Genomic DNA, 19,197 nt, shown 5'->3' on the forward strand with positions numbered 1-19,197 from the left:
ACCCTAACACTTATAAAAACAAACGAATGTGGAGAAGAACTAAAATTGTCATATACACATGTACTCGACCACACAATCACTATTTCACACGTACTAAAACCAGTGAGGGGGGAAGATAGCTAATCAAGATATTAAAACAGTGGAAAAACAAAACACAGAAGAGCTAAAAGAAATGCACAGGAAAATGTGATTGGCTGACCACTTACAAAAATCGTGGGTGAGCCAGCCACCCTGTTGACACATTAAAATCGTCTCCCCAAAAATTTGTTAGAAATGTTGGACAATTCACAAAACTTTAAAACCGAACTACATTTGTTTGATCATTACATAAAATAGACTGCAGAGCTCCCAACAAATCTGCTGTAGTCCGCTGCTCGACAAATAAAATGCTGTCCAATAAACTGTGGCACACTGTGATCTGCATGCCACAAGCACAACACACTGAAGGGTCCATTAGCCGGAGTAAAAATCCACGCATCATAGGGCTGATAAGTAAGAAGGACCTCATCTTGTCAATGTGACTGGAAGGAAGTACTCCACAGCCTAGTTGTGGGCTTGAAGACACAGAGGTTGTCTGTCACTTCTGGCCACTCGTCTTCCCATCGACACAGGACTTTATACCTCAACAGCAAGGTGAGAACATGCAGGGGGATAGCACACCGAAAGACCTGATAATCGCGACACGTCTCCTTGGCTACTCGACCTGCCCTTTCTTTCCCTGCATTTCCCACGTGCCCTGCTACCCAGGAGGACCTCCTTCCCCAGTCACTGAAGTTGGAGGAGGGTGTCCTGGATTACTTTATCTGCTGGGCACAAATGTTGGATAGAGTAAAGGACGCTCAAAGAATCTGAACACACAATAAATCTACTCCAGTGCCCGCAACATCGCATACAATTCTGCGTCAAAGTTGGTAAATTCGGGAGGCAGTCTGACCTTGAGGACATGATCTGGGAAAATGACAGAGCAACCAACGGAGGCACCCTGCTTAGACCCAACCGTAAAAACAGCTACAGGGTTGTGATGCTCAGTTAAAATGGCAGAAAATACTGCATTAAAAACTGAAGCAGGATGGCTCTCTCTCCTGTACCACACCAAATATAAAATAACTCTGGGCCTCTTCAGTACCCATACCTGCAGATGGTTAAAACCCTGGATTTGAGGTTGGACTGGCGCCACACCTAGTAACTCCAGCACACGCTGCAGGCGGATCCCATCGTGGCTCATGGCCAGTTGGCAAGAAGGTGCTCCAGATGTGGACGAACAACAGTACGGTGTGCGGGTGAAGAGGGAACGGCAAGGAACTTGCACACTTGGCCCACCATAAGCAGCTGGCACCGAGCCTCGGTATGGGACTGGTCTGACAAGCAACCATGGCCAGCCGAATCCCCTGATTGTGGACAGCGTCAATGATCCGCAAATAAGAGGGCCTTGCTGACCCACACACCATGGACCCACAGTCTAGCCACGAACGCACAAAAGCCCGATAAAACTGGAGGAGACACGCCCTGTCTGCTCCCCAAGACCTGTGGATAATTGAGGACGTTCAGTGCCTTCAGGGTTCTGGCTTTCAAGTCTCACAGGTATGGCAACCATGACAATCTGGAGTCAAAAATGAGGCCCAGAAACCACAGTGCGTAGGATGGTGTCCCCATCTTCAAGGCAGGTCAACTAAAAAGACGACGAGCACACACGCACGCGCGTCCGCCCACACACACACACACACACACACACACACACACACACACACACACACACACACACTGATCAGCAGAAAACTGAAACCCGTCTTTGCAACCCACTCCTCTGACCGCCACACTAAGTTGCATTGGAACTGACTGCTCGCCATTGCAACACTGGAGGAGGAACAGAAAACTGCAAAATTGTCCACACGTAAGGAGCACTGTACACGACTCCTTACTGTAGATGTGATACTATTGATGGCTATGGCAAAGAGGGTAACACTTAAAACACTGCCCTGAGGAACGTCATTCTCCTGCTCAAATCGATCAGACAGCGTGTCACCAACTCTGATCCTAAAAAACTGCTGAGACAGGAAAGACTGAATGAAAATGGGGAGGTGGCCACAAAAGCCCCATTGATGCAGTTGTGCGAGGATACAGTGTCTCCGTAGTATCGTATGCCTTACTTATATCGAAGAAAATGCCAATACAGTGATGCTTACAGAGGAAAGCCTGCTGAATAGCTGCCTCTAGGAGTGTCAGGTTGTCGACAGTGGACCGAAATCTTCGGAATCCACACAGAGTGGCTAAGGAGTTGCCTGGTCTCTAACAACCAGACCAGACAACGGTTAATCATTCGCTCCATTGTCTTTTCTACACAGCACATTAAGGTGATGCTCCGATAACTACTGGGACATGTGAGGTCCTTTCCTGGTTTGAGGAGAAGGATCAGAATTGCCTCCCTCCATGAGTTGGAGAAGTTGCCTGTCTGCCATATTAGACTAAAATATTTGAGGAGGATTTCCTTGAACGCTGCTGGCAAATGTCCAAGCACGCAGTACCAGATGTTGTCATAACCGGGTGCAGTGTCATAAGTCGCTGTCAGTGCCGATTCGAGCTCCCACATTGAGAAAGGGGAATTGTATGCCTCAGAATGGTATGTTAGCTTACCAATTTCTATAACCTCAAAATTGGCAATTATTCTGATTGCGAAAGTTGCTGAACCTAGTCGCTTTAGAAGATCCAAAATATGAATTTTCCAATTAAGATTCTCATCTATATGTACACCCAAAAACTTAGTACGCTCTACCTTGTCTACTGACTTCTGTTGATGTGTTATATTTATTGAAGGAACTGTACTTTTTTCAGCAGAAAATGGATGTACTGTGTTTTTTCAAAGTTTCGAGCAAGCCCATTTGCAGAAAACCAATTAATGACTTTTCCAAAGACCTTATTTGTATCATTTTCAAATGGAGTTTCTTTTACAGGATTATTAATAATAATGCTTGTATCATCAGCAAACAGTTTTAGTTCAGCTTCTTGTTTCAGATAAGAAGGGAGGTTTTACACACACATCAAGAGCAGACGGGGACCCATGATTGAACCCTGTGGAACACCCAGTTAGACGAAGTGTCAGACTTATTTAAATCACTGGACCCATATTAAGAAACTTTTTGTTTCCTTTTCTATAGGTGTGACATAAACCACTCTTATGCTATTCCATTTATACCATAGAATTGTAATTTCTGTAACGTAATGTCCTAGTTCACACAATCAAATAATCTGGACAAGTCACAGAAAATTGGTGACATTTTACTATTTAAAACCTCTATTATGTAGACGGTGAAATTGTATATTGCTGTCTCAGTGGAACAGCAGTTTCGAAACCCAAACTCTGATTTACTAAGTATACCATTACTGTTAAGATGACTAATCACTCTTGAGTACACTATATTCTTGAAGATTTTTGAAAATGCTGTAACCAAGTACACTGGACGATAATTATTCACATCTGTGGTGTCCCCTTTTTGTACAGAGGCCTGACAATGGCATATTTTAACCTGTCTGGGAAAATACCTTGAGTTAGTGATGCATTACAGATGTGACTCAGAACATCAGCTGTAATTGCTTCACATTGTTTTAATATCTTATTAGAGACTCCATCTACTCCAACAGAATATTTATTTTTCAAAGTTAATAATTTTACTTATTTCACCAGAAGTTGTTAGGTGAAACTTGATCTGACTAAAATTTTTCAAAACTGACTCTTCCATGTACTGCCTGGCTTTTTCTTTTGAACCATTCTCACCAATTTTTCTCCTAGACTTAAGAAATCTCATAAAAGATGGAGATCAGTCGCAGTGCCGTACATGTATTGCGCGCCTAATAGAAAACAGTATAAAGGACTCGCTATTACAGGAAAAAGAAATTAGTACACTGAAAGAAGAAATAGCTGCAATACGTCCTGAACCTGAACAGCTCGTGAAGAAATACGAAACTGCGATGGAAAATCTATCTGCTGAGCGGTCAGCAGTCAGCAATCTCTAAGTTCTTTTGGCGTCGCAGGAGAAGCAAATAAGTGTATTAAAAGGTGATTTAGCTGCGACACGTTTTGAATATGAAGGCCTCAAGATGAAAAATTAAGAAATGATAAAAAAAAATTGTTCAAAGCAGAAAGTGATCTACCTGTGTGTTCGTGTGATTCACATGTGCAAAATAATCCCGTTACAGGTAACTGCAAAAGTGTGAACATGGATCACATCTCCAGTGCCCCACTCAAGAAATCAAATAAAAAACACATCATCAGCAGCTCATCTCTTTCGCCAGGTAAAACTAACATGTGGCCAAAAACAGTGCAGGTAAATCCCGCAAAATTATCAATCGATAATTTTCAAAATAAAGTGGAAGTAAATACGAACATTCTTGGTAAACAAAATTTGTGTCACAAAAATTTCGAAGCTATTGTATTGGGCAACAGCCAAGCCTGCAATGTATCTAAATTCTTAAGTGAAGATGTAGACTTCGAATGCTTAGGTTATGTTTATCCCAAGTTCAGTACAAACTTTGTCCTGAAAAATATAAACCAAAACTCTGCCACAACAAGCACATCTGATACCGTGTTAATTGTAGCAGGAACAAACGATGTTGCTTGCAACAACAGTCAACACCTGATAATTACCCTAAAAAGGAAGTAACCTTGCATTATATCTAAAAAAAGTGTTTCCGGTTGACATGCCATTCAGAGATGATCTTCCAAATTGGTCATGTGTGAATGTAGAAGTAGCAAGTACTAACTCACAGATACATAAATTATGCTCAAAATACGCAAATGTTACCTTAATAAAAGCAAGTGAATTTAGTAGAGATCTATACACATGAAATGGATTTCACCTCAACAACTTAGGTAGGAATGAAATCGCTAAATTCATAACAGAAACTGTAAAGAAAACAAAAGTACAAAGTAGGCCCACAATACCACTCGGTTACAGAGAACTGAGTATCACCCCCAAATGCTACTGTTACATCCGATAGGTCTCACGAAAATTTGGTACCCAAGTGCAAAAATGGTTTGGATCATACCAACATCAGAGCTCAATTCAGCACACCTAATATAGATAAAACTAGTGATTGCTTATCACAGCTGCCTATTCCTGCAATAGTCAACTCTCAAAGGAAATCTTTTTTAGACTAAAGAACAAAAAGAGTAACAGAGTAAATGTTGTACCCAGTAATCTGCCCGAGTCCCACTCACTTAAAACACCAGTGTACTCACACAAAAAGCCAAAATGTTATGTTTTCTTCCAGAATATGCAAAGCATAAGGAACAAAAGTTTAGAACTACAAATATTTTTAGAAAGTTTTAGAGACACTATAGATGTGCTTTGTATAGCCGAGCATTGGCTTTAAGATAATGAAGTTGCCTATTTTTCCCTTCCAGGCTTTCAAATGATTAACAATTTTTGCAGAACTAATAAAAAGGGAGGTGGCTGTCTAATACTTGCCCGAGAATGTAGAATGTAATCCATTACTTAAAACCAAGTATATGAACTGTGAAAAGCATTTTTAACATGTCACAGTAGAAGTTGAATCTATTAAGCTTTTAGGTATATGTATCTACAGACCACCTGATGGTAACATACAAATATTCACCTCCAAACTAGATTTGCTACTACAACAGTACAGTTTAAAATTTCTCAGTATTATCTTATGTGGAGACTCTAATATAGATTTCCTAGTACAACCCACTGCTTCCCGGAAAATAGTGAATATATTGCAACGTTGTAACATGATAAACAAAAAACCTACTAGAACAACTAATACCAGTTCCTCTGCAATAGATGCTGGTTTGGTTAACACTGACATGTCATCTGTCTGCAAACTAGATAACATCTCCAACAGTATATCAGATCACAACTGCTTGATACTGAATATGACCATGCAAGATGCAAATAAACAGACAGAACCTCCCCAACAGACTTACAAAAGATCAACTGGCAATAAAAATAATATAGCACATTTCTCACTTCTGCTCCATAAAGCTGACTCGAAATGTGTCTACTGTGCCAGCAATGTTGACAGAAAGGCTAATGAATTTATGAGTATCTTGCAACACTGCTATGAAGTGGCGTTCCCAATCAAACTCACAGCTAAAAAAATACACATCTCAACTGTCCAATAATAAATGGTTAACACCAGGACTAGAAACCTCTTGCAGAAATAAGAGACTGCTATATGCCTACAGTAAAACTATAGACAGTGAGATATTCCGTAACTATTTCAAGCAGTATAAAAGAATTCTAAACGAGGTAACTCATGAAGCAAAGAAAATGTATAATAGGCAATTCATTATCAACTCAAGTAATAAATCAAAAGCCGTGTGGAGATTGATAAATGAAACAGTTGGCAAAAAAGAAGACACATTCAATAACCTGCATAAAAGATCAGGATGGTGTTAACAGTGACCCTAAGCAATTACGCGAAATATTTAGTGACCATTTCACAAATATTGGTGACCAGTTTTCTTCTTTAATCAAGACTCCTGCACTCACTCCCGCTCAGATTCAGCAGTATTCCCACAATCAATTTTCCTTGACCCAGTCACACCAGATGAAACTGCAATATTATAAGGCAGAGACAAACAAACATTCCTGTGGTCTTGATGGTATATCTGATTGCCTTTTAAAATGAGTCTGCCATCATGTGTGTGAACCACTGTCATATATAATAAACTGCTCCTTATCATCAGGTCAATTTTCTAGAATTTTTAAAGCAGCAAAAGTTATTCCTCTGTTTAAAAAAGTGGAAAGGAGTGATGTAAACAACTACAGACCCATCTCAGTCTAATTAAGCTCATCAAAAGTCCTCAAAGAAATCAGTATATGACCATGTTATAAATTTCTTGGAAAGTAACTGCATACTAAGACCTCACCAGTTTGGGTTTAGGAAAGGGAGATCAATAAATGGAGCATTATACTCATTTTTAAATGAAATCTATAGGGCACTCAATGATAGAAAATACACAACAGGTGTGTTTCTTGATCTCATTAAAGCTTTTGATCTTGTCAACCATGAATTACTTTTGGAGAAACTACTACGTTATGGGATTAGCGGAAATTGCAATGACTGGTTTAGGTCATATCTCTCAGACAGAGTACAGAAAGTAGTGATTACATAAAAAATTGGTGAAAATGCTCAATCAGAGGAGCAAGTTATAAGACAAGGTATTCCCCAAGGCTCTACACCTGGTCCCCTTTTATTTCTAATATTCATCAATGATCTGCCCAAAGCATTCAGGAAGGTCTACCGGTAATGTTTGCTGACGACACCAATATACTGTTTTCAAATCACTGTCCTCATCAACTCAACTCCACAATTGCTGGTACAAATTGTAGTCTGGTGAACAACAACAAACTTCTCCTAAATGAAGAGAAAAGAGTGTGTTTATTTTCCACTCGACACAAAATGTATCGCCTGTGATAGATGATATCAGGATTGAGAATGTGCCCATACAGCGAGAAAGAACCACAAAATTCTTTGGAGTGTGGATAGGTGACACACTACAGTGGGTCATACATAAAGATAAATTATTAAGTAAAATGAACAGTTTGTGCTATTCTTTTAGTATTTTAAGTAAAATCTGTGATATCGAAACACTAAAATGTGCCTACTTTGCAATAGTACACTCAATAATTACATACTGCATTCCTTTTTGGGGCCTCTTCCATAAGAATGTATTTATTATGCAGAAGCGAATAATAAAGGCAATGAAACAAGTACCCCTGTCTTCCACCACTAAATATCTCTTTAAGGAGCTCAGTATTTTGCCAGTGCCCTGTATCTATATTCATGAAACATTGTGTTTTATTCATGAAAATCTCCATATATTTACAAAAAATAGAAATGTTCACTATCATGATACTTGTCATTCCAATGACTTATTTATAGCTTGATCAACGGCTACATAAAGGGCACAGTCGTGGAAGGCACAGGGGAGTACTTCTGTACAAGAAGCTACCTGAAAATGTCAGGTCTTGCCAGAAAGGATTCAGATCCAAAATAAAGTCAATCATACAGAAGCACTGCTTCTATTCTGTGAAGAATTTATGAATAGTAATCTAAAACAATTTTTGTAATGTATTTTACTGCATGTGTTAAAATATTACTTTCAACTGACTTATTTGACTCTATTCACAGATATAACTGTTCCTTGTTATGGCTAATCTGCACTTATGATAACACAATGTAAATAGTGTTACTCTGTAATCATTATCTGATGACTTTATATAACATACCAAAAAAGTTATGATTTGCTATGTACAGCATGTATATCTTAAGAATGTCTATACTTATGCATGTAACTGAATACCTACAAAATAAGTATATTTATGTATCAAAGCATGTTAAATGTAACTTATCCTACATCTATGTGTAATAACACAACAAGATTTCTGGATGAATAAATAAATGAAATGGTTGTTAAATACATTAGTTACTTGTGTACTGTTGATTAGGATGGTCTCATTCTCTTTAATAGTAATACTACCTACCCCTGTGGTTACTTTTCCTGTCTCCCTTCTAACAACATTCCATACCGATTCGATTTTATTGCCAGAGTTGTTAATTTATTCTCTCTACAAAGCATTCCAACTAAATGGAGGAAAAGTTGCTTATCAGTCTGTGTGTGTGTGTGTGTGTGTGTGTGTGTGTGTGTGTGTGTGCGCGCGCGCGCGCTCTCTCTCTCTCAACAACAATAATAATATACAGACATGTAAGTCTACAAGGCTTTGTACTACTGATGTCAATCTGTTGCAGAAATAAAGGCTATGCTTTATGATCACATATTGTGCTTTTCAGACACTGAAAACCATTCTGAAAAAAATAAATATAAATTCCCCAAATTCCTTGAGAAACTTGTCCTGTGCTGCGTGTCTCTCAGAAAGCCAGAAGACGGTAGTTAACAGTGTCCAGGTTAATGGCATGATCCTAAACTTTCACACTGTAATAAAATCATCCTGTGTAAATAAATTTTCGGTGTGTTCCAAGGGAGTGTTGCACGGCTGCAATGTATCACCCAGTGGATAACACTAGAAACACTATTGCACTGTTTATGGATGCTGCTGTTTTAGACAAAGAAGTGTGTATTCCAAAAAAACATTTTCAACTTTCAGGAGTGCACACACTAAAGGACAAAGTGAAATGAGCTTTTAAAACTAGTCATGGGGAAATCATAGAGCCTACAGTAGAGCGTCGATTATCCAAAGTAATTGGGGGACATGGGTGTTCGGAAAACTGGTTTGTTCGGATAATTGAACTGTACATGTTTATTTGCCAAAAATAAGTAAATTTATTCATAAAAACAGGCATCTCTTTTAGTATTACAAAGTAACATACAAAGGCAACTTCAGTAGGAATATATAGTATGTGGCACAGTTTATTAAACAAAAATATATACATATTACATACGCATTTTGCATTTGCATGAACAATACAAACCTTATACAAAATTAACATTTAATTTGGAGGTGCGCAATCCTTCAAACTGCGCGGAGCGGCACGCCTCAACTCTAAGCTGGCGCAGCTGTTGCTGTGAACAGCTTTGATACTGCCACTACTTCTACTACCAGTGCCAAGCCGACAGAAGTGTGCTGATTGTTGAAACACAGCGACTAGCGACTTGGTTGGTCAGCAGCGCCTTGTGAAGGCCCCATTAGAAGCAATGTTCCGCCAGCGGTGGCCCAGTGCGGCGACTACTGTGGGAAACTTGGTTTGGGAGTGAGGGGGATGATGGATGATAGGGTGGGTGCGAGCGAGTACACAGTTTGGTTAAGCGGTCGTTCGGTTGACCGACGTTCGGATAATCGACGCTCTACTGTACCTGAATAATTCTAACAATGAAGATGGTTTACAAAACACTTTTCAATGCCATCAGTCTGAGAATCTTCCCAAAGAAGATTAATAAAGAAGGTTGAGAAGACTCAAAAAAGAGGTGTGTTTAATCCTGAATTTGTAAGCACCTGAGCACAACAGAGGGGCTCATTCCTCCGCAACAGTAGGCACAACAAAAAGAGGTGTAGTGCATTATTTGCTGTCAATTTTCCAAGAACATATGTTCCAAGAAGTAAGAAGTCACACTGTATTACTCCCCCCCCCCCCCCCCCCACCTCTCAAAATCACCATGGTGTGACAAACAAAAATTGTTGTTAAAATTAGGCCTAGCATTAAATGTCCTTCCCACTCTACACAAAGTGTCTTAAGGTGGAAGATGATGATGATGATGATGATGATGATGATGGGTTTGGGGGGTGGCACTTCACAGCGCAGTTATCAGCGCCCGTACAAATTCCCAACCTTCGCTCGGCCCAATCTCGCCACTTTCATGAATGAGAATGAAATAATGAGGACTACACAAACACCCAGTCATCTCGAGTTAAGGAGGCACAGCCAATAGTCAGGAATGATCACGCTCAGCAAATAAATCTGATAAACATGAGCTCTAAAATGCATACTTCAAGACCACTTGTTCAAATTCACTACTATTAAACACGTCTCTTTTACTGAACAAGTGCTCATAGCTTTCAAGGTAGGCTATGTATCTTACGGGTCGGCAGAAGCGTCCGATCCCATGCGTCGGCTTTGACCCGTGACGTAAGGGTGTTGTCGTGTGTGACGTCATGACGGTGCAGAGTTTGATTTGTGAGTGTGGCGTGTTTGTAGATGTCGTCGTGTTGTGCTCTCTGGTGGTAGGTTCAGGGTTTTCGTTTGTGTTGTGTATTGGGCTCAGTTTGCTTTTGCTCATTATCCACAATTGTTCGAGTGTCGGCTGTGTTGGTAGTGGAATTCGTTTCAGTGAGTTAACGATTTTGTGTGAAGGTTAATTTAGTTTTGTTCGCTGTACTAATTTTAGTAAAATTAATTGGTTGTTGTTTTTGTTGAGGAATGGCTATGACGGATAAAATTAACAGTGCAAAGGTCAAGGGAAGTGTTCGATCCCAATGTGTGGCTGTGTATGTTGGTTTTGGTATCGAGAGATGTTTTTGAGCTATATAGGCCAAGGGAAGTGTTTGATCCTAATTTATGGGATCGGGAGCTGCTGTTGAGCTATATAGGTCAAGGGAAGTGTCCGATTCCAGATGATATTGTGTTTAGTGGTATTTGGGGAGTTTTGTGATGTCGGTTTTGTTGTCGTTTTGTGTGGTTTTGTATGGGGGTGGGTGTCTAAATTTGTTTATATTTAGTTTGCCCCCACCCAAAACCACCCCATTTTCCGCACTTGTCCCATTAGTGTCATTAGGCTTTTTGTGGAAAGTGTATTTGTTTGTATGCGCCATACTGGAATCGGGGGCGGGGGGGGGGGGGGGGGGGGAGGCTTCCGTATCTTACAACCCATGTTTGCTATTCAATTTTTCTTGTTTTGGTCCCTATTATTTTCTTCCACAATATGGAAAGCAAAGAGCTTGCATTAGATTTGTTTCACAGTACTGAAGATGGGTTCATAGCTATTAAGATAAGTACCAAGCGAGGTGGCACAGTGGTTAGCACATTGGACTCGCATTCGGGAGGACAACAGTTCAAATCCACATTCTGTCTTCCTGGAATAAGTTTTCCGTGATTTTCCCAAACTGATTCAGGGAAATGATGGGATGGTCCATCCGAAAAGGCATGGTCGATGTCTTTCCCATCTTTCCCTAATCTGATGGGAACAATGACCTCGCTGTTTGGTCCCCTCCCCCAAATCAACCAACCTATCTTAAGATATGCTATTCAGAGCCCATGTTTACTAGACTTATTTCGTTCAAATCATCATTCCCATGTGAAAGGAGCAAGAAACGTATGGAATATTTTTAGCACAGTACTTATATACCCACTTCCACATACCATGCCTCATGGGAGTTTGAAGTAGTCCACAATCCTTAGTTTTCATCTTTAATTCTTCCAAAAACAATTTGATAACTTCTGCTCTACCTCGGCTTTGCATATTTTGAAAGCCTACAGTAAATTCTAGATACTAGGGATTTATTTAGCTTTTACTTATAATTTGTCCAATTTCATAACACCAGTGAGGACTCATATTTCTTTAATCGCATTAGGAGCTGCCAAGAATAATTTCCTTGTTGGAAGGCATTTCCCATCTTGAATCTTTGCAATTCTCCGTTTCGAGCTGACACTGGTCTTGGTCTCCACAAATAATTGTTGATTTGTTGCTACAATGTGTGTAAGTGCTTTCTGACATCTCAAACATAGTCAGTTACATAGCACGTGACCATATGCTCTAATCAAGGACTCTGTTAAAGGTAGAGTTTGCAGACATAGCTCAGCCGATTTGTGTACTGGTTTTACTGTACCTTAATTAAAACAAATTTTTGAAACAAGTATGTCTGGACCACATGGCTGACAACAAGTGTCCAAGGAATAGAAAAGCAACTGAAATCACTCAACAGAGGAAAGTCCACTGGACCTGACGGGATACCAATTCGATTCTACACAGAGTACGCGAAAGAACTTGCCCCCCTTCTAACAGCCGTGTACCGCAAGTCTCTAGAGGAACGGAGGGTTCCAAATGATTGGAAAAGAGCACAGGTAGTCCCAGTCTTCAAGAAGGGTCGTCGAGCAGATGCGCAAAACTATAGACCTATATCTCTGACGTCGATCTGTTGTAGAATTTTAGAACATGTTTTTTGCTCGAGTATCATGTTGTTTTTGGAAACCCAGAATCTACTATGTAGGAATCAACATGGATTCCGGAAACAGCGATCGTGTGAGACCCAACTCGCTTTATTTGTTCATGAGACCCAGAAAATATTAGATACAGGCTCCCAGGTAGATGCTATTTTTCTTGACTTCTGGAAGGCGTTCGATACAGTTCCGCACTGTCGCCTGATAAACAAAGTAAGAGCCTACGGAATATCAGACCAGCTGTGTGGCTGGATTGAAGAGTTTTTAGCAAACAGAACACAGCATGTTGTTATCAATGGAGAGACATCTACAGACGTTAAAATAACCTCTGGCGTGCCACAGGGGAGTGTTATGGGACCATTGCTTTTCACAATATATATAAATGACCTAGTAGATAGTGTCGGAAGTTCCATGCGGCTTTTCGCGGATGATGCTGTAGTATACAGAGAAGTTGCAGCATTAGAAAATTGTAGCGAAATGCAGGAAGATCTGCAGCGGATAGGCACTTGGTGCAGGGAGTGGCAACTGTCACTTAACATAGACAAATGTAATGTATTGCGAATACATAGAAAGAAGGATCCTTTATTGTATGATTATATGATAGCGGAACAAACACTGGTAGCAGTTACTTCTGTAAAATATCTGTGAGTATGCGTGTGGAACGATTTGAAGTGGAATGATCATATAAAATTAATTGTTGGTAAGGCGGGTGCCAGGTTGAGATTCATTGGGAGAGTGCTTAGAAAATGTAGTCCATCAACAAAGGAGGTGGCTTACAAAACACTCGTTCGACCTATACTTGAGTATTGCTCATCAGTGTGGGATCCGTACCAGATCGGGTTGACGGAGGAGATAGAGAAGATCCAAAGAAGAGCGGCGCGTTTCGTCACAGGGTTATTTGGTAACCGTGATAGCGTTACGGAGACGTTTAGCAAACTCAAGTGGCAGACTCTGGAAGAGAGGCGCTCTGCATCGCGGTGTAGCTTGCTCGCCAGGTTTCGAGAGGGTGCGTTTCTGGATGAGGTATCCCCCTACTTATACCTCCCGAGGAGATCACGAATGTAAAATTAGAGAGATTAGAGCGCGCACGGAGGCTTTCAGACAGTCGTTCTTCCCGCGAACCATACGCGACTGGAACAGGAAAGGGAGGTAATGACAGTGGCACGTAAAGTGCCCTCCGCCACACACCGTTGGGTGGCTTGCGGAGTATGAATGTAGATGTAGAACATAGAAAACCTACATAGTAATAACATAGCTACATTATGATGACAAAGGTAGCTGCGTCGTTACTGGAAAATTTCACTGACTAATCAGTTAACACAAACATTAAAAAATTACATACCACTATTGAAGTGGATTTCTGATAATTCTGAGCACAGACCTTTTTTTATTTTTATATTGTTTACCAGTGTGTGTGTGCGTGTGTGTGTGCGCGCGCGCGCGAAATATTAACAAGTAACCAATCTATGGCACAGGGTAAATTTTTGATGTCGATATAACTGACCTATAGGAACTTGAATCGTTAGGGATTTGAGCCTCGAACCTTCCGCATTATTTGGAAGACCAGTGTTCTAATCTATGCCGATTCATTTTGTTTGTCGACACTGAAAACTATCAGTGTTTCCTTCAACTAGTTACGTCACTTCATCCTCGAGATCGCATACAGAAAGAGAAATAATGGTCAAGTGGTTAGAATACTGTGCGCTATCTCCCAGGATACACAATTAAAGCTTAATCGAAACTACATGATCGGCGAAGGCCGTCCAAATACAAACAACCTATGTTAATAAGTTATCTTGAGGGACCAAAACAAAATAATATAAGTTACGGAACCACACTAGCCTCTGTCCTGCTGATCATTTACGAACGTGAATTTGGCAAGCATACTTTGTTTTGTTTTTACGGAAAAATGTGCACTGTGAAAGAGGCCATTTTGATTGTGAATGATCTGCGTACTGGAAAACTGAATAAGACACATGTACAAGTACATCTACATTTACGAAGAAACATAAAATGTGCTTCACTGTTACGTATACAGTAGTGTTTCACGTGTGAAAATAACTCACCGAAATAATATTTGCCTGGATCACGAATTCCTCCATCGCTGCCCCAGCTCCTGTTCGGCTTGTTCTTTTTAGGCATAATCACGTAGCTAATAAATGCAACTTAGTTTTTAAACTATATAACTCTATGCTCCAAGAAAACTAACACCTTTCACACGAATTACAACTATTACATCAAAATAAAACACAATAGTCCGCAACCTTTTCTCAACCGCAACATGGGTATGCACCACTGTTGCCAACTTTACATAATTAATAACTTAAATATACGTGATTTCCGTTTGTTTGTAATCGTTATAAATCGAATCTATAGGACACCTACGTTTCCGTCAAGTTCGTAGACGGTTTAAGGAATTGCCTATCAACAAAGTTTTAGATGTATTATGTATTGAGAAACAATTATTAGTGCATATTTTTATCGCTACACTTTATGTACCTGGGGTTCCAGGGAAATTAGTTCGGTTGGAGTTATTTGTTTCCGTCAACAACGCTGTTAGGCAAATACCTGCTACAATTTCCGGTGAACTTTACAGGAGAAGGATCTTTTCCTCGTGAAATACATTCATTAGAATTCACTTATGGAGTGCATGAAGAAAGATTGCTTGAACATCTCTGTGTACCCTGTAAATAGTCTTTAAAGGAGTTAGTGACGGATATCGTGAAAAAAAATCAGAAGACATTATTATTTGCAAACACACAATTGGGGTTATTAGCCAAGAAGCGTTGCATATTGATATAGCGGCCTGTCTCCGACCGATATATATCGAACGCGCAACCGTCGAGGCGCCAAATATGGATCTTATTTACATTTGCGCCGGGTTGCGAGACGCAAGAATTGTCTTCTGCGTTAACAACTGAACGCCGTATAACTAAAATGTAACCACAGTCACGACACTTCACCTCTCCCCGATTTTGTTGCCTACTGCAGCGCGCCGGTAAGTAAAACTGTTGAGTTACGCGCGATCGTGAAAGCGGAAGCGAATAATATTTGTTTATTTTGGGTAGTACAATGGCTTTTACAAACGGGAGCGGAGCGTAATACATTGCAGCAGCGGCAAGAATAAGATACCTCATCTGTGGTGGAATGTGGAACAGATAGCCAACATGGGAAGTAATACCTTCATTATTTAAAGTACCAAATAAACCACCACAACTGTAGCTTAAGGGAAAACCACACAGACGTCATAATAAAGCGCCAAAATCAATAAAACTGTTTCCCAACATAGAAGAAACCAATTCCACAACTGTTGCTAAATCTGAGCCACAAAGGGCAAGAATCTTCAACATATTTGCTTTTGAAGTAAAAGTAATTCCATTTACAAAAAAATTCCCGTATTAGGAAGAAGAGTTAAGGCCAATTCACACAGTCTGTCATGTCACATCACGTTACGTCATGTCCCATCTAAATATTCTGAGATGCATTCCAAATGGTGGCATGGACAGTGTCAGTCCCATCCTGCCATGCCATGTGACGGCACTGTCTAGGTTTAGGCCAATTCACAATGTCCATCACAGCATTGTCACGTCACGGCACCTTCATGTCAAGCTTTATTCACACTGTCCGTCTCGTCATGGAACATCAAATCAATTCAAGCGACGTGATCTTTACGTGTGAAGTGCACACATGCTATACGGTAGCTTATACATGTAGATGCTGGAGTGTACATTCATACGAGAATGACATTTATTTGCCTCAAGTGGTTTGCAGTCTGCAAGGACAGTTGTATATTAGAGAAAGAATACAGAATTTCAGAACAACACAAATCAGAGTGGCGTCCAAAAACGGTCATTACGAAATACAGAAGAGGAATTTCATACACTATACCAGGAGCTTAAGGAAGGGGAATCTGAATTTCATATTTTAGACAGTCGAAGCTCCAGTTTTTCACTTGTTACATAAAACTGCACCGAGAATTACTAAAAAGCACAGAGTGTTATGAGCTGCTGTCACATCTTGCGAAAAATAAGTTTGTTTAAGGTTAAGTTTAGCTGCCAGTACAGTGCAAATTTTTATACAGTCATCATATTGTACTCAATACCTTTCCCTTCGAGATCTATAGGTTTTCTTTGCATCCCTTATTTGGCTTTTAATAGTTCAAGTACCTTAGTTGTACTGAGGTTAGCTAGTGAAACCATATAATTATTGACCACTGATGCTTGCAAAACCTTCACACACAATCCAGAGAGCTACTTAACGATAAATAAGTCGGCCACAAACACATTATTTAAGCAAAAAACTTGCCCTCAAACACATATTTAAACAAACGACTTGCAGTGTCTGAAGGTTTCGGTCTACTTCTTTATAAAGCACTATAAATGCCTGACAACATTAAAATAAATTCCACCAACTAATCAATCTGATTCTGTCCAAGCTGCTTTTTTCGCTTCAAGTTGCAATAATATTACAATCCATTTCATTGCAAAATACGTGGGTCGTTCAATAGGTAATGCCACACTTCTTTTTTTCAGAACATACTTATTGTTAAGAGTAAGAATTTGGTGACAATATACATCAACATGTATTGTCCATGTCCCATATTTCTATGTAGTATTCATCACATTCTATCGCCATACGCCAATGTTGTGGAAGATCATGTATTCCCTGCTGATAAAAGTTCTTGTCCTGTGGGCATAGCCATGTTTTCACTGCATGACTGATACTCTCATCATCTTCAAAGTGTGTTCCCCATAGATAGATAGAAGTCCAAGTGTGCCAGGTCTGGAAGGTAGGGTGGATGAGCCAATGATGTCCAGCTGAACTTGGCAATGTGTTCACGGGTTCTCAGACTTGTCTGTGAGCGTGCATTATCTTGTTGGAACAAGATTTCTGTTGGATTCTTGTCTGATCGAACATGTCGGAAACAGTTCTTGAGTTTATTCAGAGTCTTCACGTATGCCTCTGAGTTGATGGTTGACCCTCTTCACATCAAATCTACGAGAATGACGCCATCACAATCACAGAAGATGGTCACCATGACTTTTCCAGCAGAGGAGGTTGTCTTGAATTTCTTCTTTTGTGGTGAATGAGGATGATGCCACTCCATTGACTGCTTTATTGTTTCTAGCAGAGAGTGGTCCACCCAGCTTTTGTCCCCCGTAATGGTCCGTGACAGAAAGGCCTTTACGTCGGTCTCAAAATGCTCCAACAATTCAGATGAAATGGCCTTTTTCTGAAAATTGTGGTCCGCTGTGAGCATTCGTGGAACCCATCGTGAGCATCTCTTTGAATATCCGAGAGTCCTGATCATTGCAGAAGCACTTCCCATGCTGTCCGACGACTGTAGAGACAATTGGTGAGTTGCGATGCGCCTGTCGGCACTGATATGGGCATCCGCACGATTCAGCATGTCTGGAGCAGTGGCTGTGACAGGTCATCCCGAGCGTGGTTCATCATGAAGCTCTGTTTCTGCGTTACCTGAGGCTGCAATTTTCCTTAACCATCGCCCAACTGTACCCATATCAACTGTAGCATAGCACACAAATGTTTATGGATCTTCACCACGGTTTCTTTTTCTGCCCACAGGAATTCAATAACAGCATGCTGCTTGTAATGTGAGTCGTATGTAGACGCCATTTTGACACTGTACTATGGCTCTGCTATTTGCCAGAACGGTTGGAAACTTTACCGGTGCACAGAACAAACATCAAATATGAATATGTATATTAATGTTTTTTTTTAAATGTGCGGCATTACTTATTGAATGACCTTCATATTAAATACAGTACCGATATGTACAAATTCCACTTTATAGTAGTAGTAGTAGTAGTAGTAGTAGTAGTAACTTTATTCATCCCTAGATCTCTTTTTCCAAGGATATAGAACATGTCAAAGTATTTACAAATTTAGATCAATTTAAAATAAGCTGATTCGTATGCACATGTATTTCAAGACTTCTAGTTAGAGACAATCATTAGATTTACCCCTGGTATACAATACTTTTTTTTTCAAATAGCTCACTAAATATTGTAATGGCTCATTGTTCACTCATATCTCACTATCAGTGATTGCACACACTACACACACATTGTTTCATAGCACTTCATTCACTACACACACACACACACACACACACACACACACACACACACACACACACACACACACACACACACACACACACACTGGTGATCTCTGGGCCATTTTTGGTACCGCAATTTCCCATTCGCTATCCTGAAAAACGGAGTCAGCATCCCTTCATAATGAGTGAGATGTTGAGCTCAGAAAGAGGAAGAGGTTTTACTATTGTGCTATGCATAGGTTGGGGGAAGTATTTCTAGAAAGGAAAAAAGAAGGAAGAAAACATAAAGTGAAGGTGTTATGTGGAATGTTGGATATTTTATAATCATCACCATTATTATTATTTATTTGTATAACATTTTTTATCAAACCCCTACTCTGTTTTAGCTAAGTAATCCTTCAATGTATTGCACAACAGGTACTTTTAGCTGCCTTTTTAAATAAGTGTATTTTTGCAATTTCTTTAACCGCTTTTGGTAATTT

At 40.0% G+C, this 19,197-nt stretch overlaps 1 protein-coding gene across 1 annotated transcript in view; it reads right to left on the minus strand.

Annotated features, from left to right (window-relative positions):
* The window catches only part of LOC126210098 (nuclear RNA export factor 1-like), a 136,754-nt gene extending 121,831 nt beyond the window's left edge, over window positions 1-14,923 (minus strand). Inside the window, exon 1 of the mRNA XM_049939234.1 lies at window positions 14,700-14,923. Within this exon, the coding sequence (XP_049795191.1) occupies window positions 14,700-14,775 (76 nt within the window). The 5' untranslated portion in view covers window positions 14,776-14,923. The remainder of the gene's footprint in view (window positions 1-14,699) is intronic.
* Window positions 14,924-19,197: the final 4,274 nt, after the last annotated feature.

The sequence above is a fragment of the Schistocerca nitens genome, chromosome 10 (assembly GCF_023898315.1).
Source record: "Schistocerca nitens isolate TAMUIC-IGC-003100 chromosome 10, iqSchNite1.1, whole genome shotgun sequence".
NCBI classification, from domain to species: domain Eukaryota; kingdom Metazoa; phylum Arthropoda; class Insecta; order Orthoptera; family Acrididae; genus Schistocerca; species Schistocerca nitens.